A 27,810-nucleotide genomic window follows, 5' to 3' on the forward strand; every position below is an offset into this window, starting at 1 on the left:
GCTCGTTTGGTCGAAAAGCCGTCGGCGTCGTAGTAGTTGTAGTTGTCGGCACCGCGCGTCGGAAATATTCCTTTCGGCTACTAAACTTTTCTTTAGTAGTGTTAAATTAAAACAGTTTGATATTAGTCCGCGAAAGCGGTTCTTTTTTTTTTTTACTACTGCTCTCAGTTCATTCACCAAGTCAAGCAACCCACTGACCGAAGTGACAGACGACGAAGAAGGAAAGGTGAGCCCAAGGCTGCTTCTTTGTCTACACAACAACCAATTAATATTTGTTTTCCCATCGCCTGTACTCTTCGAGGACTCTATTTTGGGCAGGATTGGTTTGTGTGTTCCGTCCTGGATGGGCGGAATCTAAAAGAACGCTTGCTCTGCCCTACATACTACGCACTGAAACTGTTGTTGTTATGCACACTACGCTGTACTTCTCGTGGTTACCCACTATCCTTGACAAAATCATTCCTTATCGAGCAGCACGCCCCCAGATTCAAGACTGACCCTCCAGATTCTATGCGTGGGCACAGACACCACCTCAAAAGGGTGCGCGTACAAAATCTCTGACGCAGAAAAATGAAACGATTTTTCTTCATGGACGTAAGGAGATGCCGTCTAGCATTGTTCAGTCGTCGGCGTTCAGTTAAACTAAATTTTATGTCTCTAAATGATCTCCGAGGAGCCGCTCGGCGCATTTCCACTCGCTCTGAGTGGCGTTGTTGTGCATTTGTCCCAGTTACGTCACCGAGCGTAGTAGTTGTGCACAGGGATAACCACTGCTTGCCAACGCCGCCGACTCCATTCGGGAGTGTGGTATAGTCCAAGTGTGCCGGTCGACCGTGATGTCGACGCCGCGCAGACGCCGGCCGAGACAGAAACTGCTTTACAAAATCGCTCGTAATTAATTACTAACGCAGCATACTGGCGTTCTGAGCTCATTCTTATGGTCACTAGGCTTGTAGGCCTCTTTCAAGACAAAAGAACGGATTCACAAAAAACTGCCGTGTCTTTACCCCTTTAAGATGGTGTTGGTCACAGACGTTGAAAAGCTGCTGCCTTCTGAATGTACGTTAGGGTTACACCGTAACAATGCAGCCAATATTCAAGGGAAGGGTGAAACAACCAGGACGGTTACCACCGTGTAACACAGGTGGGACAACAGCTATTTGCAGGTGAATATCATATTGCTTATTCGTAATTATTCGTGTTCTTCTCTCGTTGAGCGCGCGTGAAACCACTATGGTGTCATTCGTGAGGTCACTGACTGAAGCACTCAGCATGGCGCGTTCCCATGGCGTCAACACACTGTGCAGTCGCGCATGACGTCATTACATGCTGACGAATCAGCTTAACGTGGTGCTACGCCAACGCCAACAACGCAAATCCAGGAAACGTCCCCTGTAAAAGCGCGAAACTCACAAACATCACCTTGCTGTTTTGCATACTTTCCTGAACTCGACCGTTTAGCATTCCCGTTATCGTAACCAGGCTTGTCTCTTTCAGACTTCCACCTGCTTGAAGGAAGCAAGTCGAGCGGTTGCAGCTCCATGAGGGAAATGAATATTCCGAACTTTCCTATGTGGCTCTGCTGCGTCCCGCTGGTTCTCATGACTTGTTCGCTTTCTGGGGGCAGCTCTTCGGATGACGTCGGTACGTGCAGAGACCACAGGAAAGCGTACGCATGGCCACAGCTTCAGCAATCTTAGTGGAAGCTGGGCAGGCCATCACTGAGCAATCTTTGCACGAGGTTGGTCGATTTGTTTTCCGGCTAACTTATTAGGAATAACTCCTGCAAAACTCAATACAGCAAAACAATGAGAAAAATTTCGAGCTCCACTCTTTTCTTTTAGAAGTGATAAAATGTCCGGTGGCGTAATGCCAGATAATGTGCAAGCTTCTCGTGTGGGCCGAGCAATGTATCAGTATCTATATTGCAAAATACCACGGTGTGTGCACTGTAAACAAGAATTCGCCTACATGGGAGTGAAAATGAAGTGAGCTGTCCTCTAGATCACTCTTTTTTTTATAATAGGAACTGTGCTAGAAAGGAGTTTCCCCCCATTTTACTCATTTTTGTTTGGAGTGTAGCATGCTGCAGTTGAAACCTGATTTTACAGACTGGTCGTGAACTGCCGAAATTCAGATGAAATAATTTCCTAAAATGGAGTTGAGATTTCCAGTTTATAATCGCTGGTTACTTCCCGTGTGGGCAGTTTTATTTTTTAGCCTGTTAAGTTGCCTGTTTTTCATCCTGCGCCGTTTCGAAGCAAACACGTGTGATGCAGTTCTCGTAGCTCCCGCGCAATGATGACCTTCTTCACTTTATGCTGAGACCCCCCCTACTTTTTTTAAGAGTCGGCACACATTTTATGACTACGCCCATGTCGTCATCTTATGACATTCCGTTCCTCACCGCCAACGCGCGTTGCCTGCAGTCTCAAGTATATCTGCGCCATCCACGGCTGCGGTTTCGGTGATCGCTGAGAATGCGTCCAGCCAGTGTGAGCCACCTTTGTGCCCGTACTTGAAGAAAGCTGTTATGGAAAAAAAAGACGAAGCCTTATTTTGTCATGTCCTGGGCTCTGGTTGTATTTTGCCAAGTGGATTGCTCATTTCTGCTGTCCAGCTGGTATTTGCCACCCGTGTGAGGCACTCAAGCTGGGAATCCAACCTTCCTTATTTTTGGGCGCTGTGATCAAGTGTAGCATGCTTGACCAGCTTGCCCAGCAGCACATCGTGGGACACCAGGTCATGAAGAAAGGGAACGGTATTGAGGCGAAAGCCTTACTAGCCTCATTACAAGAAAAGCCGGCGGCGTGTGTTAGTGTGTCTACTCGCAGATGGGGCAGAAATCCCCAGCGATGGCAAGCAAAATGAGGTAAGCAGAAAAATTGGCAGCTCAGCTAGGCCACGATATGCGTGTATACGTACACACGCTTGGACCTTCGAGCTTCATTCTTACGCTGAAGTGTCTTAGTGCGTAAGACGACTTTCAGATCAAATGTTTGATTTTCCAAGGAAGAAAGTTTGTTCCTAAAGTAAGGAAACTGCATCGTGTTTGAGTTCTGCTGAGGTGCTCTTTACTTTTTTGGCAGGCTATTTCTGGCACGTGACCGATTTTCACGTGGACAGAGAATACTCCGCAAATGGTAGCACTGATCTGTCCTGCCACCTTGGCGGCAATGGCGCGGAGGACGTCGGCCCGTATGGAGACTACCTCTGTGACGCTCCGGAGCTCCTGGCGCGGTCCGCCATCGAGGCCATGCAAAGGATCAAACCTTCCGTGGACTTTGTACTCTGGACAGGGTGCGTAACTGAATGGGCCTGTGTCCAGCGGCCCGAAGCCATTTCATTTTGAAGGCAAATTAAAGCGTTCATGACGTAAGCTAGTAAGATCGCACGAGCGACCGGTCTAGCGCAACTCGTCACTGCACAGGAGAAGTTCTTTAGCTAGCTACATTAACAGCGAATATACCGGCGATTAAAAACGACGCTCCTCCTCTCAGTTTATACACGGTGACGCGGTAGGAAAAGAATAAGGAAAACAGGTTAGGACTGCGCCCCTCCGCGCCCCACTAAGCCCCGCCCCACCCACGCCATACCGGGGCACGCCCAATGAGAAGGCTCGCTCAGTTGCCCACTGATGTCACGGCTAAGGACGCGCGGTTAGATGTAGCCCGTATGGTTTTTTGATGTACTGCGAGAAACGTTTTTTAGCAGTATTGGCCAAATGTAGGGTTCACGCAGAGCGTTCAAATTTGACTCGAATACTCAAAGAGGCCGCCTCTGTATACCTGTTGCCCTAGAATGTTAGTGTGAAAACCCACTCAGGGTAGCTTTATAGTTATGGGGGTTGTAGAAACCCATGATCTGGTGACGGCGGTCGTTTTTTACCACCCTCTGTGCCGGCCCTGTGGACCAGAGCTGTGACTCATGGTGCGACGAGTCATCGCCACTACGGGTTCCGGCCGGTTGACGAACGCGAGTCTTTTGCTCGAGGAGCATTCATTGCCCAAGAGCAAGGCGACAAACAACGATCGCAGCGAGGGAGCGTTTTCCACTTGCAGAAGAACAGCCCTGGTCATGTTTTAAAAAATCGGCTGTGGTTTAGCTCTGGTTAAAGCTGGAGTGACGCGAGAGCTACATCTCGTCGAGTGGAACTCACCCAGTCGAATTGCAAAGTCAGTCTTACGCCGCTCCGTTTCGCTGGGCGTTCCTTCTTCATCTTCGGCATGCTCCGCTTCTGTTGTGCAACTCTTGAAGGGATCTCTCCTTACGAGGACGTTTTTGCAGGCTAGCTGGTGCATTACTGGTATTGGCTTTTAAACGCAGAAAGGCAGCACAGGAGAAAACGAACTTAGCGCTCTGTCCTGTCAAGTTCGTTTTTTATCTCTGCTTAATTTAACCTTCTCTTTGGAAGGGAGGCGGCAAAGCGTGGGAGGGTGTGGTGACTTTTTACAGGATAAGTGGAATTCGGCACAGTGGAGAGCTGGGCAGGTCGGTGCACGATTGTAGAAAGAAAACCAGCGCAAAGGACGGGTACACACAAAAGGCGGTCGAAATTATTCCGGAGCCCTGCACTATGGCACCTTCCTTTCTTTCTTTCTTTCTTTCTTTCTTTCTTTCTTTCTTTCTTTCTTTCTTTCTTTCTTTCTTTCTTTCTTTCTTTCTTTCTTTCTTTCTTTCTTTCTTTCTTTCTTTCTTTCTTTCTTTCTTTCTTTCTTTCTTTCCTTCTTTCCTTCTTTCTTTCTTTCTTTCTTTCTTTCTTTCTTTTCTTTCCTTTCTTTCTTTCTTTCTTTCTCTCAGTCCCTGCTTTATCCCTTTCCTTACGGCGCTGTTCAGGTGTCCGCCGATATAAGTGAGACAGATACTGCGCCATTTCCTTTCCCTGACAACCAATTTTTCTCCGTCCTTTGCGCTGCTTTTCTTTCTACAAAGTGGAATTCGCATCGCCGTGGGCGTGGTCGAAAATTTACACGGTCACTTGCTCACGAGTAATTACCAGCCCTCGGCAAAGTTTTGAGTGCAGTCACACGATGCAAGACACATGGCGAGACCCCCTGACTTTAAGCCCTGCCCACATACAATGGTTTTAGCCCAGGAATGCATCCAGTGACTACAAGAAAAACAATTTCGGAATCAGTAATCAGGGAGTAGTCACTCATTAGCACCCGACCAAGCACAGCCATAAGGAATGAAGCTGGAGAGGTGCGGTGTGCAGGAAGGCACTATATTTCACTTCGTAGCAGCCGAGTTCAGTTCTCCTGCCTAAGGAGGGAAAGAGCTTTATTTTTGTCGTTTTACCACTGCAGGGACAACGTGGCTCACAAAGACGACGTCACGTGGGCTGAAGTGTACAATCAGAGCCGCTGGCTGGGAAGCCTGCTTCGGCCCCTGACGCCACACAGTCCGGCGATGCTCGTGCCCACGTTGGGGAACCACGACTGGGCGCCGCCGAACGCCGTGGAATCCAAGAACGAAACTCCTTACCGAGGATTTCTCAACGATGCCGGCTTCGGGGAAGTGCTCCCTCGGTATGCTAGAGGCACCTTCGAGCGCGGTGAGCCAAATATCAGCGTTTCCTCAAGATTAAAGCGCACACTCTCAGGCGTCCTTTGATGTCTGCGGCAGTTTGGTTTTATGGGGTTTAACGTCCCAAAGCGACTCAGGCTATGTGGGACGCCGTAGTGGAATTCACCTGGGGTCTTTAACGTGCACTGGCATTGCACAGTACACGGCCTCTAGCATTTCGCCTTCATCGAAATGAGCAGCCGGGATCGAAGTCGTGCCCTTCGGGTGAGCAGCTCAGCATCATAACCGCTGAGCCGCCATGGCGGATGATTTGTTGCAGTCATTGTAGGATCATGTCACATTTCCTGGTCAAGAGGCGTGTTCTTTCCGAGCGTTCACAGAGACAATAACCCCTTGCTGAGAGTACTCTTCTGTAGTTTTCCTCTTAATTAGGCGACCGAAATGTGTTTCATTTTTGGAGACAGCCCACCAAGTGACTTCTCGTGCATATGCAGGGGGCTACTACAGCCTGCAGCTGTCGAGCAACATTCGGCTCGTGTGCCTCAACACGGCGCTCTGGTACAGCATGAACAAGGGCGAGAGACCAAAGCTCAGCGATCCCCAGATGGCCTGGCTGCGAGATGAGCTCCGTGACGCCCAGGACAAGGGACAGAAGGTGCTGGCGCCAACAGTGGCATACGTGTTGTCATGGCTAAAATTTATTTGCAATCATCTCACGCGTGCAGCGTGCTCTCAGCCTGCTACTCGAGTTAAAAGCAAAATGAAAGGAACACACCTCTTAGTAAAAAGGAATTATATGACTCTGTTTGCCTCCCCAAATGTTTGTCCTACAGCAAAAGACGCGTTCCTTGCTGTGAAAATTCTACTTAAATATTTTTCCGCCATTGGTTCACACTCTCGCTGTCGAGACCGAGAGCGATTCCGCGATCGCCGTTTGGAAGAAAATGGCCATGCAGCCATGCCTCAGAGATCCAGGCAGTACAAACTGCTTTGACTCACCGCAGTTTCCTGGTGACAGTGGCTAGTAATGACGACACCTGTAACCTGTTGATGAAAGCCACCTTCAGTGGTACTCAGAGTTTCTTTGAATTGCAGAGCACATTTTTGTGTTCCAAGCAGAGGAACTCGAGACCTGCGCAGATAACGGGTCTCTGTGTGCATACATGTATGGATTTCCGCAGTTCGCCGTTTGGGCGCTGAAAACCCTCTGACGTCCTTTTCACCCACTGCTTGCATCGGTGTCGGGCTACGTCTTTCGTAGGCTGCGAGCTGTGCGGTGAATGTGTACGAGCTGCCTGGCTCTCGTTTTTAAAGCTCAGAAATCACTAGAGTTACGCAACATTGGAAGTCAGCAGCACGCAATACTTGGATGCATTGAAATCCAGTAGGACGGTTTACACTTAGACGCCCTAGACTGAACTGCGGTTGGGGCTTGTGGGGCCAATCTGTAACAAATCAGTTTTGAAGATATAGCTAGTTCAAAACAATCAATACTTCTCATACATATTATATGTTCAGAACAGCATGTCTCCTCTCGGTATTCCTTTCAGGGAAATCAGGCTTTGCAGTAGTGCGGACACCGACAGTCAGTTTCAACTTATCCCTGATTTCAAACCTTCCAAAGTAATAACAGTAACCTCCTCCAGAGAACACTGAAAATAGGAACGAAGCATGAAGAGAAAAGAAAGCACGAGAACGTAGTGGCAGCTGCAATTTTTTTCACCTTTTCTCTAACAGGCTATTATTCGGGCCTCGTCACTGGCAGAGCGTCATAGCCTTGAGAAAGGAATGGACGAGGACAGGGACTTGACAGCAGTGTTACATGCGCAGGCCTGGAGTTCAGTGCATAATGGCGCAGACGGGGTGCGCAAAACAGGACCTCGCTGTGCTTGCTTTCCTTAGGTGTTCATCTCGGGACACGTCGGACCAGGTTACCTGAGCCGTGCCCTGGTGGGTGAGCCCGCCCGCATGCTGTTCGTCGAGGACATCAACGAAGAATACCAGGACCTGATCGCTCTGCATAAGGACACTGTGACCGGACAGTTTTTCGGCCACCAGCACAGCAACAATTTCGTCCTGTTGACTGACAAAACAGGCAAGAATTCGTCCCCAATTACTAATTGAGATGAAGCTCAAGTTATGTGTGGAATTCGCAACGACGACCTATCCGCCCCCAAGCACCAAACCCCGTGGCTTCTGAGGACCTTCAGACGGCCACTACGGCCGAATTGCATGTCGCAGGAGGTTCCGGATGGAGTCAAACGATTCGTCGTGTTGTGATGCACTCGTTTACAAAATTTAGTAAGTGATATAACGAAGAAGTATACCGGATATAGAGAAGGTGGTTGTAAATCGCAATAGTTGTTCAAATCTCCGCGGTAGACGGCGCTGTTTGTCCCATAAAAGGGATGTTTCCGGAAAGGAAACATCCCGAGAGCAAGAAACACTTGACAAGAACACGTTTTGGCGGTTTTTTGGGCTGAGCACGCGATATCTAGCTTAAGAGTTAGTTAAAAATGGTCTGGATGTAAGCATGTGCAGTTACACTCATAGGATTTCGTCATCATGTATTGCACTGCAGGCCGAAGCGGCTTTGAGAGCTGCGGAAAACACAGTTTGTTCGTTCTAGGTATTTTTTTTTTGCTCTCTGTAATGCAAGTTTACCTCTGCCCTTCATTTTTCTCCTTTATAGCGCAGAGGAAACGCTCGATTATTTAGCGTTCGTCCTTCAGCTGTCCTGCAGGCCTTTGTGTGCTGCACCGAACATTTAATCATTGTAAGGAGGCTGCTGCTCCTGGGTTCTGAACAGGGAGGAGGGGTGGTCCGCATCACAGGGCTTACGCATTACTGTCATATTTTCTGAGCAAGGCAGGAGAGACACTCCGCGGAAGTTTCGATTTGGTCTTCTCCACGTTTGCTGAGCACACCGATGTAAGCACTTCAATCTCCCGCAGCTAACGCTCTTAAATCGAACACTGAGGCAGTGTTGGCGGAGAATTTTTTCTACTTGGGCTCCATTTGAATATGTCTCCTTCCTTCGCGATGTCCGAATGAACTTTGCACGAGATGTAGCCGAATACTGCCAGGCAACCAACGCTCACTAACATCGCCGCGCGGTCATCTTCGCTGTGGTTGCGCGAGGAGTCTTCTAGTCTACCACAGCAAATGAAACGCGTTTAAAACGTTTTCTGGGGCGTTTCATCTATTTGAGATGCGTGTTATGTGATTGAATATATCTTTTTTTTTTCATATAGAACCAGTATGCATTGAGCAAAGTGCTGCACGCGCTACCGGTACCGGCGCTTTGCAAGAGCCGCATCGGGCAGACTCTCCGATCCTTTCCGGACTCCCGTCTTAAACACGCGTCACTTCCGGCGGGCGCTAATGGTGCCCGTTTTTCCAGTTTTCACATTGAAGGCTCTCATTTTTGCGTGCCGTTGGCGCCTTAACTGCTTGAAACGTGTACGTAATGTTTTGTGGGTAATATAATCGGGGGGTGTGCTATGAAAAAACAACATTTTTATCGTTTACGAAAAAATTGGAGGACGCTTAAGCTTCGTCATTAACAGCAGGACGCGACAGCGTGTTTCAGCGTTGCCAAGGAATCCACGGAACGGAATCGTCCGTTCGGCGCGACGCCTTGCCCGGACAATGTAAGAAAAGGAGACATATCTTGATGGACACCCGAAATGCGCCGTAAGACAAGGAAAATGAAAGTAAAATTGTTTTTAGGCAAAGGAAATGACCCCTGTCTCACATATCTCGGTGGACACCCAAACCGCGCCGTAAGTGTAGGAAAAGCTCCCTTCTAAGACAACACCGTATTTATTCACTAGACGCGCCTTTCTTCATTCCAAAACACACAGCTGGCGTGGCGGAGTGGTTAGCGTGCTCATTTCGCGCTCCGGACGCGCTTGTTCGAATTCCCAACTCGACCAATTTCCTACTCGGTTTTATTTATTAATGCTTCTGAGATTTTTCGCTCACGGCCAACGCCGCCGACGCCGACGACGCCGGCTTTTCTGCGACACGAGGCCCTTAACGCTATCGCGTTTAAATTTCGGTCAAGCAGGCCTTTAACATAGTTAAACGAGTTAAGACGAGCAGACGTGCGTAAACAGGTGTTCATTCCTCAACTGGAGGGGACACTTAAGCTCCGCCTTAAGGGTATGAGGCGGTATCTTTAGTCAGTTAATGCCCATACATGCAGAATTGGTCACTCTCCACTTAACGTTCATAGGTGGCAGGGAGTCCTCTTACCACTAGCAGCGCAGTAGCTCTGCGGTTAGGCGATGCGCCACTGCACTGGAAGTGCAGTGGCAGTAGTCTTGCACTGATATCCGGGTGTACTTTATTTCCACGTGTCGTGTGCGTTATTGCGGACTGTTCCCAAATGGGGTTGTGCAATGCAGAAATGTCGATCACTGCGGCCCTGCCGGCCGGGTAGGTGACTCTCTCAGGCATCTGCTGTGCCAAGCCGTTCCACTGCCCAACAGTCGTAGTGAGGTGCCTATGAACTGTTTATTGGCAGTGTGTCGAATGAGGGGCTAATATAGGCCTCTATACTGTCTATGCACAACAGTCCAGTAAAAGCGTAAGGGTATATATAATCTCTGGATGATCGGTAGACTGCATGGACAGCTCTCAAAGTCCGGGGCGCAATGCAGGCCTGCCGGTCGGCGCTGTCCAGCTGGCCGGGTCGGTGACTCCCCGAGGCAGCAGTCATCCGCTGTACAAAGCCACTTCAGTGCCCACCAATCCTTGCGTGCGACTCTACAGCTACCGGCGCTCGACGGGTGAAATTCTTGACTACAGCGTCTATTACATGGACCTGGACAAGGCCAACATGGCCGCCAAATCTCAGGTCACTCACTCTTTCCGGGGCATATGGTTTCTTTAAATTTATTTCTTATTTTCATTTTAAGACACTCGGGCCAATTTTTTCGGTCAAGATCGAAGTGAGAAGACTCAACAGCTGAATACCATTTCGATTATACAGACAAATTCTCCTTCCAAAACGAGACACATTTCTGTAAAATAATCTCAGCATAAGCAAAGTCTCAAGAGGACAAATACATGGTGTTCCAGCTGTGCAACGAAAATGCTCGGCAAAAATATGTGAGGTGGTAAACGCTTCCGGATCTCTAGGGCATGGAAAACAAAACCTATGTGATCCGTTTTCGCAGAAATTAGAGCCAGTTAATAGTCGTGTGGCCCGGGGTTGTAAGGAACTTGATACACTGCAGAAAGCGTAGTTTATTATATTATTCTTCACTGTGGAGGAAAAATAAGCAACAAATTTTTCCACTGCTTGCCACGGTCTCACTATCCTTCAGTTCCTGTATTGTCGCGTTACTTTATCGAACTTAGTCGTTGTCCAGTTACACATGTTGAAAGTCCTGCTTAAATAGCTCCCAAGTCACCATAAGAATGGTTCATTTTGACTTTGGCTTGACTCCCGGGAGCAGCGTTCTATTGAAACAGCAGTCGCTGTCGCTTCTTCGGAATGCGGAAGGGTGAATAGTCCGGGAGCAATCTCGAGGTAGCTCTAATACGAAAGAACACGCATTATTCGCATTCATACTATGGTTATTTGGTAAGTATGAGAGAGAAATTCGTCTGTCACTATGCTTTTTCAGTGCGTGTGCTTTTGCTGTCTGCGATAGAATGAAGAGACTCAACCAAAATCTCTGGGGAGCGCCTTCGGGAGCCTCATTTCTGCAGGTGTTTTCACCGGCGATGGCCACGTGACGTCATGGTCACATGATTTGTAACGGCAACCAAGATGACGCTCATGCCACAAAGGAGCCACTAACAGCTTGCGGTGCTGTAAAAGGCGCACATTTTTCATTTCTAAATAGTCTTCCCGCTGATGGATTTATGGTGTGCAGACTGCACGTTCTGCTTCACAGGAAGCTCCTCGTTCCCACGCGTGCAGCGGCAGCCCCGGTGGGAACACCTGTACTCGGCGAGGAGGGACCTGGGCGTGGCCGACCTGAGCACGGCCTCCGTGGCAAAGCTGGCGCTGGACATATCGCGCTCTGGCGACCTGCTGTCGCGGTACATCGGCCTCAGCTCGTCGCTCAAGGACGGCGGCCAGTGCGAGGGCGGATGCCGCCAGACCGCGCTCTGCGCCATCCTGGGCTCCCGCCGGGCCTCCCACGCGGCCTGTCTCGCCACGGGAGGAGTCTGGGCCCACGGTCTGAGACAGAGCCACACCGCTGCGCCGGACCTGCGAGACCTGGTCGTCGGACTGTCCGTCTCTGCTGGGGTGGTCACTGGAATCGTCCTGCTCGCACTCGCCAAGAGGGCTCGAATGATGCAGAGGTCTCGCTATGGACGCTTCTGGTGATCGGCGGCACTGCGAAGCTGCTTCGCCGCATTTATTCTACGAATGTTTGGAATTATCCGGTTCTCGTATCTCCACGTATCAAATAGTCCCCGATTCTAAGAACATGATACTGACATGCTTCGCTCAATTGCTGCCCATTGGTCAATAAAGGCTCTCTTCATGTCGTTGATCGGACTCTGGCTAGACGGTGAAAGGCCTTTGTTAGTGTGGAGAAATAGATAGTGCAATGAAGCGATTAAGCGCGCCGCTTAGTGACGAATAGACACAGGTTAAGAAGGGACAAAAAAGGACGAGCTATATAGTTAGGTGACTTGGCTTCTACCTCTGCTTTTCACCACCAATGTGTGTGCATCGGCTTCGTTGCCTTTTTGACCCTGCTTAACTTGTGTCCAGTCGTCACTATGCAGAGCCCGCAAGTGCTTCCACTGGTCATAAAAAAGCAGCCAGATTACAATCTATACTTAATAATAAATGAGTTCCACTTTCTTTAAAGAAGTGGCGACAGAGGCCTGGGGTAAAAGGTGTTAGGGATGTGTAGAATCGTAGCATCATACGAAGCTAAAATGAAAGATAAGTTTTCCTGAAGTTAATTGCCTTGTGGTGAGCTGTAGACGGTAGGGAGAAACAGTCCTCAGTCCTGCAGAGCCCGCAAGTGCTTCCACTGGTCATAAAAAAGCAGCCAGATTACGATCTATACTTAATAATAAATGAGTTTCACTGGCTTTAAAGAAGTGGCGACAGAGGCCTGGGGTAAAAGGTGTGAGGGATGTGTAGAATCGTAGCATCATACGAAGCTAAAATCGTTGGTTGGTTTATAGGGGTTTAACGACCCAAAGCGACTCAGGCTATGAGGGACGTCGTAGTGAAGGGCTCCGAAGATTTCGACTCCCTGGGGTTCTTTAACGTGCACTGACATCGCACAGTACACGGGCCTCTAGAATTTCGCCTCCATCGAAATTCGACCGCCGCGGCCGGGATCGAACCCGCGTCTTTCGGGCCAGCAGCCGAGCGCCGTAACCACTGAGCCACCGCGGCGGCTAACGAAGCTAAAATGAAAGATCAGTTTTCCTGAAGTGAACTGCCTTGTGGTGCGCTGCAGACGGTAGAGGAGAAACAGTCCTCAGTCCTGCACAGCCTGACATGGGGCGACAGAAGTTCTAAGATAAAAAGCAGCGAGAACACGATCTATACTTAATAACGAATGAGTTCCACTAGCTTGAAAGAAGTGGCGACAGAGGCCTTGCGCGACTGGCTTTACTCGATTCGCGCTACGGTGAGCCAAACGAAAGAAAACGCTTTATTTTATATTTACAATTTACAGGAGTGGAAGAAAGAATACTGTTGTACACGAACATCACTCACAATCGGCAGCATACGAAATACCTGTAAAGTAGCAAGAAACACATAATTTTGATTCGGCATGTTATGTAGCACCACTGTTTCATCCCAAGCAGTAGCCTAGCGGTAAAGGATTTACCTCATTCGCACGACGTACATTGCGCGCGGAACGACAATGCCTAATACCCACTATTTCTTTACAACGAAAGCACTTGTACGGAGCCATCTCCGGTGGATTCAGGCGTGGGCCAGCAGCATCATGTTACGTGACCAGCGACTGGCATCACGTGACAAGGTGCGCCTGTTGCGACCGTTGTGGTAGACTGGGTTGTCCCAAGGACTGCAGGCTTTATAAATCAGCGAATGACAGGCAGCACCACAAAGACAGCTTTCGCTGAGGTTAGAGCCTTTACGCAGCAGAGCGTAAGCACTTGGCAATATTTTTTTTAATGAGTCTACGACGAAACATACCCTTATACACAGTGCTTACATTAAGCACGGCGATCAACTGTAAACTCTTTATCAATTTTTCCAGCACAAAATACTGCTGTAAAACTATTACGCAGTAAACGGTAATGCCGGAATTATGTCGCCCTGGTCACCTTATTTGTTTGCTCGCGAGTAGAGCACTAAGACATCGCAAGCAACCATTTACCGCAATTTACGCCTCTCAAGTATTCGCACAGTGACTTCCTTATTTATCTGTCCGGATTAAAAAAAAAATTCCCGTGCGCAATGTACAGGCCTAATCGAATTCAAACATGGCCTACGTTCCTTTAGATGCAATTAAACATCGGAACATTTATGAAATCTATAGCATTAAGGACAAACTGTTGACCCGACAGGCTGCACGCCCTGCTGGACGAAGGTGTAACCGAAAGTCCGGCTGGGAGCGTTGCTCGTTTTCTGAAGCTTACTTTTATCTCTTTTACAGCGGTTTAGCCAGAGGAGCAATGACTGTTCATTTTAAGTTTAATTTTAACGAGCAGACAAAAGGGCATCTTCAAGGAATCTCACAACTTGCCCAATCGGTTGCTCCTCCAACAGGCAGTGTGTAGCCCCTTGTTTCGGCTGCTAAGTTGGGACAAGCTTTCAGAAAACTGTACCCTCGGTGACTCCAGGAATTCAATAGTTACGAAAAAATCATGCAAGTACCGGTGTTTAATTACATCTCAAAGAATGTAGACAATAATTTTCTAAATTGTAATGTTTGCTCTCGGTAAGTCCAATAGATGGCGCATAGCAATATTGTGAAATCTGGAGAGATGAATACGGCAGTCTCTCTATATGTGTGACACAGAATGGCCTGTGGCGTATGGGATTGAAATTTTGTCACCACAGTGGAGGTGTGTCCGAATTTATCGGCGATCATGTATGGGGCTTTGTTTAGGAAGTTTTCTAGTTTATGAGCACGACACACTCACCAAGCACCGAAGCACCGATACCGATTGTAAAGGTGACATCACATGTGTCTGTTTCACCGCGGAGCTAGGATAAGCAGCCGGCCTACGACACGCTGTGAACGTCCGGTCACTCGAGCGTTCACGAATTTACTATCGCGTGACGGGTCATCATGTGACCAGCCCCTCCAGGCGCCTGACCGTGCGCTCGTTGCGATTCTCACACTGAGGCTCGAGCCGTGCCGACCTCGAGACTCAAAGCACAAGCCCGGCCCAAGCCCGCGGCTTCAAGCCCTCTGCACTACTACACGAGAGCTAAACGAGAAAAATTGCATACACGCGTGATTAGCTACACTCTATTACGGGTCTACATTTCTTACCAGTGCTTTTAGTGCACTTATAACGGGCCTTCCCCGCATTTAGCCGTTGTGTCTGCCTGTCTAAAGCTGGGTCTGTGGCAGGCTGCTCACCTGCCCACCGGGTGGTGGGTGACATTCTTAGGCATATATACATATTCTAGCAACCTGCCCGCCGTGTCAGGCGGCAGCTCATTAATTGCGAGAGACTGCTCGGGAAGAGCAACCAACCCGAGCAACCCAAGTCTCCCACCGACGGCAGCAGCTGCGCATCGCCTGGCCACTGCACCACTGCGCCAACAGTGGCACGAGGACTCCCAGGGATCTGTGAATGGAAAGTAGAATATAACGGATATTGACGTTAACCCATTATCGCTATCCGAACAACTGCCATCCGGGAACACTGGATGTGAACACTGGAACCGAAGGGAAAACCAAACTGCTGGCAAACCTAATTCGCAATTGGCCTAACTACGCAAATCGACCAAGATCTTTTTTACGGCCACACCGTCTAAATAATTAAAGGTTCTCGCAGCAGTAGCAATGAGAATAATTTTTCTTAATGAGCGCGTTTTCGCGTATTGAATTCATGGATGCAGTGGCCACGTTTCAACGGAGACGAAAAGCAACAGAGCCTATGTATTTCGTTCGTCGCTCATACTCTCTCGATATTAGTGTTTCGTCTCTCGAGCTACAGTCCCAATTATCCAGTCTTTTTCTCCGTCGCCTCATTTCTAGCCGGTGTCTATTTCACAAATTTTGTTATTCCCAACTCGGACAGCAGCCGTACACCTGCGCACTGTCATCTGCGCACGTCTCACCACATCGGTCATCGGTTTAAAGCTTCACGCGAACGTACCCGTACGACTGCTTATTCCAAGTCGTTTTTCCTCCATGCAGCAGCTTCCCGCAGCCGTCACCTGCCCCGCAACCTTATAGATAAAGTCACGTTGCACCTGTCATCATGAAAAAAAAAGCGTTGCACTTTCTTATGTTAACTCCATCCTTTATGTAATGTCCCCGATGAAATAAAAATGAAATGAGAATGTGTTTAGAGCGGCCTCAACCAATATGCCCTTGGACAATGGCATTTGTCGTAGCGCCGTAATGTGTCCTTGGGGAGGCGATCGAAGACAGTCTTGGAGCAGACGGCTGCCCGTCGAGCAATCGAAGGCACTTCTCCAGCAGTCCTTGCGAGGCCCCAAATGTCCCGTTGCGAGCGGCAACACTGGCACGGCATCGCAGCCAGGTAGGAGAACAAGTTATGGAAACATTCCATATGGCAACACTGAGAGCAGCAAGCATAGGTCACACTAAGGCTATAGATTGAATTAAATATTCAGAGAGCACGCGGCGGCGGCGGCCTCGGGATTTTCGGCCTGGTTGTATATTTTCGCTAATAAAGTTTTCTTTTACCTCCCGCTCATCACGTCTTCTTTTGCGCGTGTATAGATTTGTTTGCTCTGGCAGTAAATACTTCAGTTGCGAAATTTCCATGGTTTTATCGTGATTCTTCTTTTTTTTTTGTTCGCCCTAAAGTGACTTCTACTCACTTCACAGCGACCAATGGGAGCTCGGCCACCGCAGTCGCTTTCACATATTTATATATTTGATTAATCAAGATATTACATATTCGCTGTTTGATAAATCGTCGAGCTCTGTTTTCAAGATTTATAACGCGGTAGCGTTAAAGGTCTCGTATCTTAAATGAAAAACCCCCAGAACCGGTGGACCAGCTGCTACCTAATTCATGTGATCTTGTGAAAGATGTCACACTATGTGACCTCCATGTGGTCATGTGACCTTGGCAGATTTGTCGCGACAGGCTGCTCGGCAAGAGCAACCTCGGTCCTACGAGCCCCACCGGTGGCTGTGTTTGAAGTAGCCACTTGACGGGGTAAATTGCAATTTGACGCATTTCAATAAATAAGGAAATTGAGCCTCGCCCGCACAAACAAAAATTATTTTGGGACTAAAGAAAACAATTTAAGAAACAAGGGTTCCCGCCCTTGCAACAGGGTATAACGGGTGGCACATTGCTTAACTGCTGCAACACAGGACCCGGAGTGGTTGGAGGATTGCCAGCGATCTATGAATGTGAAGTAGAGAATGACCAGTTCCGCATATAGGATAATTATTAAATAACACTGCCACGTCAAACCCCTAAGGCGGAGCTTAACTGTCCCTACCAGACTTTTTTTTAGTTTTGAGCCCTCTGGTGGTAAACACGATGCAAGAATGATGCCTGCAAGTTTCCAGCTCAATGGTAACAGAGGAAGTCACGATTGCTGCCAGGTTGCTAAGCTCTGGGGTAAACATGCCGGTAGTCTGTCAAAGGGAGGACTGTAAAGGCTGGCACCATGGTTAGCAAAAATGTGTGCAGGAGGTGCACGAGAACGCGGCCACCGCCTTTTTCTTCATCCTTGTCATCAGCCTAACTGCTCCCACCTGTGGGGACTGGTCCCCTTTGGTCGGCTTCCCTGCGATGAGTCTTCCCTGGTTAGTTACCTTAACTAACAAGAGATGGCGCCTGCATCGAAGCGACACTAGAGAGACTAGAATGCTTGCACTATCTAAACGCGGCGAACATTCCGCCGCGTTTAGATCGCGCGAGGATTCTAGGCACAAGCTGAGATCAAACTGCACGTGAACTACCGAAAGCTTACCATATAAAGAAAACGGGAGATTACTGCGTAATCGATACTTCACTTGTACAGAGCAGAATACGGCCTTTTCTCGGCCACAAGATAAGTTGTATCATACGGTGTGAAATTGTTCTATGTTGTAGTTGGCACGTCTCCCTCGTTCCTTCCGTATTCTGTGAGCGCATGCGCGGGGGAGCCTGTGTATTTCCCATGCATTGGCGAAATAAAATCAGTTGTGGGTGCAGCGATTGTCTGTGTCGTGAGTGTTTTCCTTCCATCGTGTTCGTCTGTTTTCGCACTGCAGTTATGCCGAAGATTATGCTCTTGGTCCTTCGGGTGTTCCTGGCGGCAGGCTCACCCGGTGATGGAATTTTTCCACCACTGCGGAACATTATCGCGCTGCAAAGTTTCGCCCGGTCATCGTGCTGGCGCCAGTGCCGACAACGCAGAGGTACGTGTACGATACTCCCCGGCTGGAACACGTTTTCGGTGCACCTGCGACATCCGGGATTTCGTGGGACGCCTTTAAAACAAAGCCAGCACGGCGGACGACTCGGCGGCGCCGGTCGGCGCACAATGCTGAACTGAGGGCTGTTCGTTCTTCTGGTTAGTGACAAATGGTCCTGTGTCAAATCTGTAAATAGCAATTACGTTTGGCTTGTTGTGCTGCCGCGCCCGCAGTGCCTGTTGCGCTGTTGCTGTGAATTACTTTGCGTAGCCAACATGTTGCTCCAGCTCAGCGGTGACGTAGAGGAGAACCCTAGTCCGGATAAACTGGAAGAGATACACGTTATGCTGTCAGAGATTAAGGTGTCACAAATTGTACTACAAAATGGTTTGCAAGGTGTGGAGCGTAGGCTGACTGAAATGAAAATATCCCTCGCCACATTGAGGGAAGACTATGAAAAAGTAAAAGAATGCGTGAAAGCAGTCAACGAGAGGGAAAAAGAGTTTACACAGGTAAACAGAAAAATCGACGACACAGAGAATCGTAGTCGCAGGAATAACCTGGTCATCCTCGGTATAAAGAAAAACGCTAAAGAAGACAAAGCAGCACTTGAGCAAGCTGTAATAAAAGAGACATTTAATGAAATTTGGCATTGAGAACCGTTCGATAGAACGCATTCATTGTATTGGCTCTAAAAATGCCCGTCGTGAACGACCTGTTATCCTGCGATTTCGCCATTTTGCCGAAAAGATGGAAGTACTGCGCGACTGCTTCAAGTTGAAAGACAGTACCATATTGATATCGGAGGATTTCTCGGCACGTGTCCGAGAAACACGTAGAAAGTTGAGGTAATCATCTAAATAGGAGCGCACGAAAAGCGATGAGGTTGTCCTGATGTTTAACAAACTCAAAGCTATTGATGATCTATATGCGTGGGACGATACAGAAAATAAGCGAATCCTAGTGAATCGAAAACAGAACAATGCCAGTGGCAATACCAGTGTCAGCAGGACTGACACAAGAATACTTCAGCACCAATTACAATTATAAGCTTTAATACCGGAAGTGTTGTCAATAAAGCTGATAAATTAGAGCTATTGCTGATCTACTCATAATTGCAGAAACATGGCTGCATTCCAGTATACACGATTCGGAAATACTTCCTCCCTCCTACTTGCTACTACGTTCAGATCGTGATGGCCAGGTGGGGTGGGCGGAGGTGGCTATTGCCATTAAACGGAGTCTGAAATTCCAGCAAGACCCCGGAATAGCTAATCATGAAAGTACTTTGTTGAATCTAATATTTCATGAATCGTCAATATTAGTAGGTGCTATCTACAGACGTCCTGGGCAGACTGCAGACTATCTTATAAAAATGCATGACTTCTTACATAGCAATGTTAATGACCGGACTAAACTCTTAATAAGTTGTGATTTCAACCTTTCGGGAATTGATTGGAATACAATTGCTATTGGAAGTAAAGAAGTGCATAGCTGTGAGCGGCTCCTAGATATAATGTTCAGTCTCTCACTGACCCAAATTTTTAAAGAATCTACTCGAGTGCAAGGAAATTCCAATGCAATACTTGATCTTGCCTTCCTGTCTGATCACCAGATGCTTGTATTAACGTGTCGTAACATTAGCACAGACAATGAACGCACTAAGAGTCCCTCGAAGATAGCAGTGAAAGACTATAGTAGGGCTGAAGATGAGGGTGTAATAGACTACCTTGACATAGATTTAGACGATTTTCCAACCGGAGAATCACGAGAATCGCGGTGCGTTAACAATTTATGGGTAAAACTAGAAAATGTGATTGTGCATTGCGCATCCCACTTCATTCTGACAAGACATAAAATAATTAAACGCAAAGCTCTGTGGGTAATGAGTTCAGTAATTCACCTGAAAAGCAAATTGCGCAGAAAGAGAGAAAGCAAAAGCAATACACTAGAGGTGCTTGCGCTGTCATGTCAGCTGAAGTTGGAGATTAAGGCAGCAAGGAGTACATTTTTTACTGGCACATTAGCAAATTTCTTGAAAACTCAAGCCCCAGAAGTTCTGGCGCAGTCAAAAGATCACACCAGGAAATTAGAAATTGCTGGAGTACGAACACAAAATACCCAATTCATTCAACACGTTCTTCCAATCTGTTTTCCCGGGAACAAATGTGCGGTAAGCATGGCTGAGACAACTTTTGGTTCCTTGACGCTTGAGGTAACAATAACTGAGGAAAGCGTGCTAAACCTGCTTTTTCAGATTGACACGAAAAAATCATCTGGCCTAGAGAGTATACCAAATGTATTTTTGAACCGATATGCGCAACAGATATCGCCCCTTTTTTGCCACTATTTTTGTCGTCACTAAAAACTGCCACGCTCTCTGCTGACTGGCTGCGAGAAAAAATAATAACTATTCACAAAGAAGGAAACTAATTGGTGGTTGACAACTACAGGCCAAGATTTCTTACAAGTGATTGTTGCAAGCTTATGGAGCACATCGTTAACAAAGCAATCATGAGTTATTTGGAAGGAAACAACTTATTGAACCCAACGCAACACCGCTTCCGAAAAGGGCTGTCTGCAGTCACACAATTATTAGAAATAGCACATTACTTCACGATAGGAATGAATTACCGAGAACAAGTTGACAGCATTTCTATTGATTTTTCTAAGGATTATGACCGTGTCGTGCACTGCAAATTAATTCACAAATTGAAGCTCATTGACATTAATTTTGAAGTAGCAGCATGGGTAGAAGCTTAACTGTCAAACGGTACCCTATATGTAGCGATAAATAGTAGTGAATCGGAGAATATCGTAGTTGTTTCAGGTGTGCCATAATGATCCGTCCTGTGACCATTATTATTTCCTATATGCATTAATGATGTTAGCTGTTGTTTAGAGAATGGGGTGAAAATCCGACTTTTCGCTGACGACTGTGGTATTTACACAGTTGTACGGGGAGCAAATGGCCAACGGAAACTGAACATGCCATTAAATAAACCCGCCGCGGTGGCTCAGTGGTTAGGACGCTCGACTACTGATCCGGAGTTCCCGGGTTCGAACCGGACCGCGGCGGCTGCGTTTTTATGGAGTAATAATAATAATAATAATTGGTTTTTGGGGAAATGAAATGGCGCAGCATCTGTCTCATATATCGTTGGACACCTGAACCGCGCCGTAAGGGAAGGGATAAAGGAGGGAGTGAAAGAAGAAAGGAAGAAAGAGGTGCCGTAGTGGAGGGCTCCGGAATAATTTCGACCACCTGGGGATCATTAACGTGCACTGACATCGCACAGCACACGGGCGCCTTAGCGTTTTTCCTCCATAAAAAAAAAAAAAACGCTAAGGCGCCCGTGTGCTGTGCGATGTCAGCGCACGTAAAAGATCCCCAGGTGGTCGAAATTATTCCGGAGCCCTCCACTACGGACCTATTTGTTCCTTTCTTCTTTCACTCCCTCCTTTATTCCTTCCCTTACGGCGCGGTTCAGGTGTCCAAAGATATGAGATAGATACTGCGCCATTTCCTTTTCCCAAAAACCAATTATTATTATTATTATTAAATAACACTGCTCTCTTAAACGAGACGTGCTGCACGAAAATAAATGCATAAAAACTGAGTATTTAAGTGGAAGTCATAAAAAAAATCGCTATTAAGGTTTAACTATACATTAAGAGGGTCCGATATAAGCCAAACAGACACTGTTAAGTATTTAGAGTTAGCACTTACTTGTAGATGCAAATGGGATGTACGTATTAAAAACACATGTGTGAAAGCGTTTAGAACACTAGAGTATTTACGAATAAAATCAGCTAAGGCACCTTCTGATGTAAAACTGAAAGCCTACAAAACACTAGTGTGACCAATTCTGGAGTATGGTAGCACAGTCTGGAACCCTCATCAACAGTATTTGATAGACAGGCTGGGAGGGGTGCAAAATAAAGAGCTACGGTTTGTCTACTCAGTGCTCTTAGGACACAAGCAGGCATTCCCACACTTGCCAGTAGAAATCACGATAAGCACATGAGACCATTCGTCACATTTAAGTTTTCTTTTTTTTTTTTTTTCATCGTCGGCAGCGATTTGGAATTCTTTGCTACGAGCTGTTGTTGACGGCTATTCTGTGCCTAGCTTTATCACTAAGGTAGAACCTTTGTTCCCTTCAGTGCCATAACTCGCAAGTTTTTTTTTTTTTTTGAAGCTTGGGTGGAATGATTCGCTGCTTCAGTAGTGCGTTGATGTGCTAATATATTGTACAAAGTGATGCACATTGTGAATACCTTTGTAAATCACCCCTGTATGGGCCTGACAAATGCTTACAGTATTGCTAAATGAATATATTAATAAATGACGCCTATGCAGCTACCGAGGTTATCTCAGGTTAGAAAGAGTATTATCCTATCTGCTACAGAGGTTTTGATGTTCGAGTCTGTCGTAAATGCAACAGTGGCCTGGAAACATTTAACGTGCTCTGCACACTTGCGTAGCGTGTAGGAGTGACATTCGGCACGACTCAGTAGGTTTTTCCGTAGAACACGTTCCTGGGCAAGTTGGTTCATAGCTGAGTAGATGAAGCGCACAAAAACACAGCCCGCAGGAAAAGGAAGACACGAGACAGGCGCTACTTGCAACGTGTTTATTGAAGTTAAGAATGGCTTAATCATAGCCAAGAGGAAAGAGACAAAAACAATATAACAAACAACAGGTAAATGACTAGTGCGAGGGGAAGGATACTACAGAAGGGGGAACAAAAGTGATATAAATCTTTCCACATTTTTCTAAAAATATACTTTCATTCTCGTGAATGACCAGCAATGGGGTGCTGACACAGGAACTCCCGCTTTTTTTTTTTTTAATCGGTGGGCTTCTAGCAGTTCACAAGCAGTCTTATCTTTACTCCTACATAATATGTGAGTTTGATGGAGCTTCGCTTCACAAATTTTTTGCTCTTCTTTGCCGTAGCCTTTCCAGGAGACGTGGTGATTGTTTCGCACATCCGCATTATCGGCAGTAGCCAGGCAGTTGTTCGCCAATCTCTGGGCGCGGGAAGGTTTCTATAATTCAGCAGCGGTCGTAAAGTGAAAGCGCTCGCCCCCTCCCTTGGCCAGGCCGGAGCTCCGCTGCACGGGGCTGGGTTGCGTTGCATTAGCCGCGCTCCGTTACAGATCAACTGCCTCAGGAAGGCGCACATCCTGTTCTAAGCGTGCCAGCTGGCTTCGCAACCTCCCGAGGCGTCTAATGACCCCTGATACGGGTTCCTCTGCGGAAACGATGCTCTGCACTGAAGGAGGTTCGCGACGACGCCTGGAGGAGTGCAGTGCCGCCCACCACATCGCATCGTCCCTTGGGGCGAGGGGCCAAGGATTTTTTGATTTTGAAGTTATTTTGCTCCGCTGAATGCAGGAATGCCGCCGCTATGCCTTACTTCGAGGAGCACAGGAACTTTGATGGGCGGCGCTTCTTTGGTCAAGCAGACGAGTTTAAATGCATACATGTGCTCACCCCCTGTGGAATATCTGGGCTCGTTTTAGGGAACGATTCATTTCATTTGCTCATGACGTCGATTACGACGTAAGAAATATCCCATCGGCAAGTAAACGACCAATCGCGGCCACGGACAGTGTGGTCGCGGGCCCACTGCTAGTCGCCCCTCTGACGCCACACCCAGTCACGGCCGGTCTCGAGGGTGAGCGCGCTTTTCTTCTTACGGGGCTTCGCAGTGGGGGTCTGTTTCCGCCGCACCTCGGTGGTGTCGCCACTGCCCCACCACTCCACCGCGGCGACCGCCGTTTACACGCTCTTCGCTCCCAGTTCGGCCCCGCGTCAGTGGTAACCGTCAAGCCTTTTATATTTTACCTCTTACGCTTTGCGCATAGACCGCGTAGTCAGCCCCTTTGCTATGGGAGAAATCTGAAACAACGGACTAACATTTTGCGCTCTTTCCCCTTTAGCCCGACTGTGCATGGTCTACCATTATATTTGGCTAAAAAGCAAAGCTATCAGCCTGTAGTTTGTCTTCCGGCAGTTCTGAATGGCTGTGTAGAATGATATGGGACGTTGTAACATTTGGATAGCAAGTTTCAAAGAGTAAAGGATTCTGCAGCGTAAATATGGCTTCTGGAATTTCAAGCGCAGCTGTTTTAATTTTGCGCAATAGCGTCACTAGCAAGAATTCACGGTGTTCCCCAGGAAAACGCGTCATGTCATTCGTGAAAGGAACGGGTATACACGGCGCCCAACCCTGGCCGCTGGAGCAGAGCATGTTGCACGCAGTGACGTCCAAGACATTTTTCTGGGAAAGGCACTTTGAAGCTTGGCGGCGTCTCACGACCGCCCGTCCCACCCCATGACAACGCAAAAATTAAGTCAGTTGTTGACAGTAACTGCAAGCACGATCTAACCGCCAGCAAAGCAAAATTAGTTCAGAAACTGCGCTCTGTCTCGATAAAACCGGCCTTCACGAGTGAACAGACTTATCTGAAAGGCGATGACCGCCAGATTTGCATTATTCTCCAGCATTTCTGAAGCCTGCTCATCGCTTTCGTTAAACGTCCCGAGAGCATGAACTTTCCTCACGTCATTCAGGAGATGAAATGTCCCCCAAAAAAGAAGTTTCCCGCAAACTAACGGACCGCCACTAAACATCACAGCAATGCGCGCTGTACCAGCTGGCTTAGCGTACAATGTAAGGAACTAAATATTAAGATTTGCGATGCTTACATATAATAAAAGTCCCTGAATTTAAAGAGAATAGTGGGCATTGGACATTCAGCTGCATAATCAGAGGTCTTTTACAAAGATATTTTAAGCTAAATACTTTAGGCTGCTTCAGGACACGCCGCAGGTTGAATATCGTGCACAACCAAAAATGGCGCTAATTATGCTAGTTGAAATCACTCATTGGACATACATAATTTCTGAAATTTCAGTATTCAGTATGCGTCAATATCTGTGGCAGCATACGTATCTTGTACTGATTGCTTCTGTTACGCTCTGTTAACGTTAGTCAGGTCAGAATGACGGCAAGAAAGCTTGCGTCCAACTCGAAAACTGTTTATTGCGTGAACTCGTGTCCTCAGACGGAAAAGCAGTTCGGCGGCGCAGCGATAAAACAAGTGCTCGGTCAACTAAGGTCAGAAAGACAGTCGCTCTCGGTCTTGCAAAATTTAAAGGTGGCAATAAACCTGAAATATTATACTTCTTCCGAATGTGCGTACGACAATTTTGAGCATGAAGAGAGACTTGCGCGTGGCTACATGTAGCCGCGCGCAAGTCCCTCTTCATGTTCAGAGGCCACCAGATTTCTCTGGAATGACTGCAGTCATTCCAGAGAAATCTGGTGGCCTGTCGATTGACAAACAAAAACAGAAAGCAGCGTGCCATTGGCTTCGCGCAGAGAAAAATGCATTGCAATGCTTATTGACACTTGCTCGCACATTAACAGTTAGCATTCTTTTGAGCTATCGGTGCAGGCCTCTCGTTTAAGGAAGTTGTGACGTATATGAGGGTGAAAATAAGTACATTCAGGACGTGCGAAAAGGGATATCAACGTAATTAAGTACTATATATATATATATATATATATAATATATATATATATATATATATATATATATATATATATATATATATATATATATATATATATAATCTCCCAGCAATCAATTTACTTGACATTTCAAAGTTAGTGTACATGAGTCTGACTTTCAACTCTACAAGTATCGTCTCAAGCCACCAGCTACGGTGCCGTCGGATTTACGGCTCACGCGTCGTGTGGAATTTTTCTCCGCGATATGGTGCATTTTTATGGGACGAGCGCAAAACTTTCATTCTCTGAGTTTTCATTCTCTTCCCCTTAGCATTAAGTTGTCATTTAATCACGGACTATGAGGCATACTAGAGAAAGTGATCAGAGTATTTCCTTCTGGATTTAAAACCACAAATGCTTCACTGAGTTCTGGGATTCTTTTTTTTAAATGTCTTCATGGAGCAAAGTTGGTGATGAAGAATCTGTGCACATGTGCACTGTGTTGAAGATACGCAGCTTAAGCATCTGCATTTTGTTTTCTTTGATTTCGGTGCTGCGCTCACCATGAGCCCGCGGGCTACAGCGCGAAACCAGGCACAAGCCTCCCGCCGCCGCAGATGCAGGCGTGGAGCCAGCGGTGGGGTCGTCGCGCCTCTAGCGGCGGCAAGGGGCGCAACTCCAGGAGAAAAACTCGCGTTGCTTCCGCGGCGAATGCGAAGGCCGCGTGAAAGAGCGCGCGCACTCCTCGAGACCGGCCGTGACCCAGTCTGGCCTAAGATGACGACACCCTCATCAGCCGTTGCCCAACCACCGCACAGTTTCTTTTCCCAAGACAGGAAATATCGTCATTTTTCGGAGTTGGTGCTGGACTAACAGCAAGCCCATGGGCGTACGACGTATCGTGGGCATGTTTCTTCCTAGAGCACCATGACGTCATACCCCCCCCCCCCCCCCCCCCCCCCCCGACTACCATCACTTGGAGGAGCTACCAGTGACAGAGGGCAAAATGAAACGAAAGGATTCGTTACATGAACTCGCACCTAGGCTTCATTTTTCGCAAATGTAATATTGCATATCCTGCTAAGGAAAAGTCCTTTCAGGCGTAATGTTTAGGGCGTTAAACAGAAGTGCATTTGGTTTACACATCCTCAGCTATCATTCGCATGTGTTACGAGAGCCCTAGAGCAGAACGCATTCTGTTAGTTTGGAAAGAATGTGTCTAGGGCACAAAAGGTGCAATTTTGACACGATGTTCGCATCCTCAGGCTCTCTTGCCGTTGCGACGAACGATCCCTAATAACCAAAAATAACGAACGCCGTTACTCAGCAAAGGTATGCCTGTTTAGTCAAATTTAGTCGACGAAGTAATAACATGAACATTTTGGGGTTTTAAGGGTGTTTGAAGGATTACCTGTCAAGGAATGAAGCACTCGCTCCGAGGATGTGGTTTCATTCGAGTTTTACTCGAATAAAACTAAACCAATGAATCTAAAATAAAAATGAGAGGACTGTGGCGATCTCATACATTTCGTCAACTGAGGAGTAAAGTTCACGGCATATTCATGAGGCGCGCAGGACTGTATAAATGAACGAAAAGTATGATGGGATGAGCAAAAGACTGAAAAACAAAGTGCTTGAGCTCTTATTGGAATTAATGAATTTCCGTTTACCAATGTTCCACTCCAGAACCGGCCGATTTTGAGTCTTTATTAACATAAGGTTTTCCAGCTTCCATGTGAATATCAATGAGCTCATGCTTGACACTCAATGAAAGGCGAGGGCGAGCAGACCAATGACCAATGACTAATACACCGCAACGCAGGGGCCTGCACTTCAAGAATAACAGATGGAACAAGATTCCCGATACTTGCCGGTTGGAGTAAACAAACGTGAACAGTTGCCAGCTCACAGAATGAACTTCGCAGCCTGTATAGAACTTCGTTATTATAGGAGCTCTAATGGTCTAATCTGCGCGTAATATGGCCACAGTGCTGCTGAATGCCAACTAGACAAACGGGTAACCCGATTTTATTTCTAGAAATTTCTTCCACTTTAAGTTTCTTAGCCACTGCGTCTTTCGTCCAGAGCAATTTCAAATGACGGCCGTTACTGAAGTGAAATTTTCTTTAACGTTGGCCAATACTCGTGTATGTCATCGTGAATATATTGTCGTAAAGGTTGCAGTTTAAATTTTCCTCACATGCTTTCTTAGAGGG

At 47.3% G+C, this 27,810-nt stretch overlaps 2 protein-coding genes across 3 annotated transcripts in view; both read left to right on the plus strand.

The window, feature by feature from the left end:
• Nucleotides 1-27,810, plus strand: part of LOC144106489 (uncharacterized) — a 492,993-nt gene that overhangs the window by 453,953 nt on the left and 11,230 nt on the right. The gene's annotated exons all lie outside the window — the stretch shown is intronic.
• LOC144106229 (acid sphingomyelinase-like phosphodiesterase 3b) lies at nucleotides 1,511-12,027 on the plus strand. Its single transcript, XM_077638972.1, has 7 exons — nucleotides 1,511-1,644; nucleotides 3,090-3,300; nucleotides 5,307-5,554; nucleotides 6,021-6,181; nucleotides 7,429-7,621; nucleotides 10,194-10,390; nucleotides 11,465-12,027. The coding sequence occupies exons 1-7, from the start codon at nucleotides 1,542-1,544 to the stop codon at nucleotides 11,876-11,878; spliced, it is 1,527 nt and encodes a 508-aa protein (XP_077495098.1). The 5' UTR covers nucleotides 1,511-1,541; the 3' UTR covers nucleotides 11,879-12,027.

Source organism: Amblyomma americanum, chromosome 10 (genome assembly GCF_052857255.1).
Source record: "Amblyomma americanum isolate KBUSLIRL-KWMA chromosome 10, ASM5285725v1, whole genome shotgun sequence".
Lineage (NCBI taxonomy): Eukaryota > Metazoa > Arthropoda > Arachnida > Ixodida > Ixodidae > Amblyomma > Amblyomma americanum.

Coding starts and splice junctions, on each gene's coding strand:
- LOC144106229 (XM_077638972.1), top strand. CDS start 1,542: ATGAGGGAAATGAATATTCCGAACTTTCCTATGTGGCTCTGCTGCGTC. Junction 7,622..10,193: donor CCTGTTGACTGACAAAACAG/GCAAGAATTCGT, acceptor GGCGCAATGCAG/GCCTGCCGGTCGGCGCTGTC. Junction 10,391..11,464: donor ACATGGCCGCCAAATCTCAG/GTCACTCACTCT, acceptor CCACGCGTGCAG/CGGCAGCCCCGGTGGGAACA.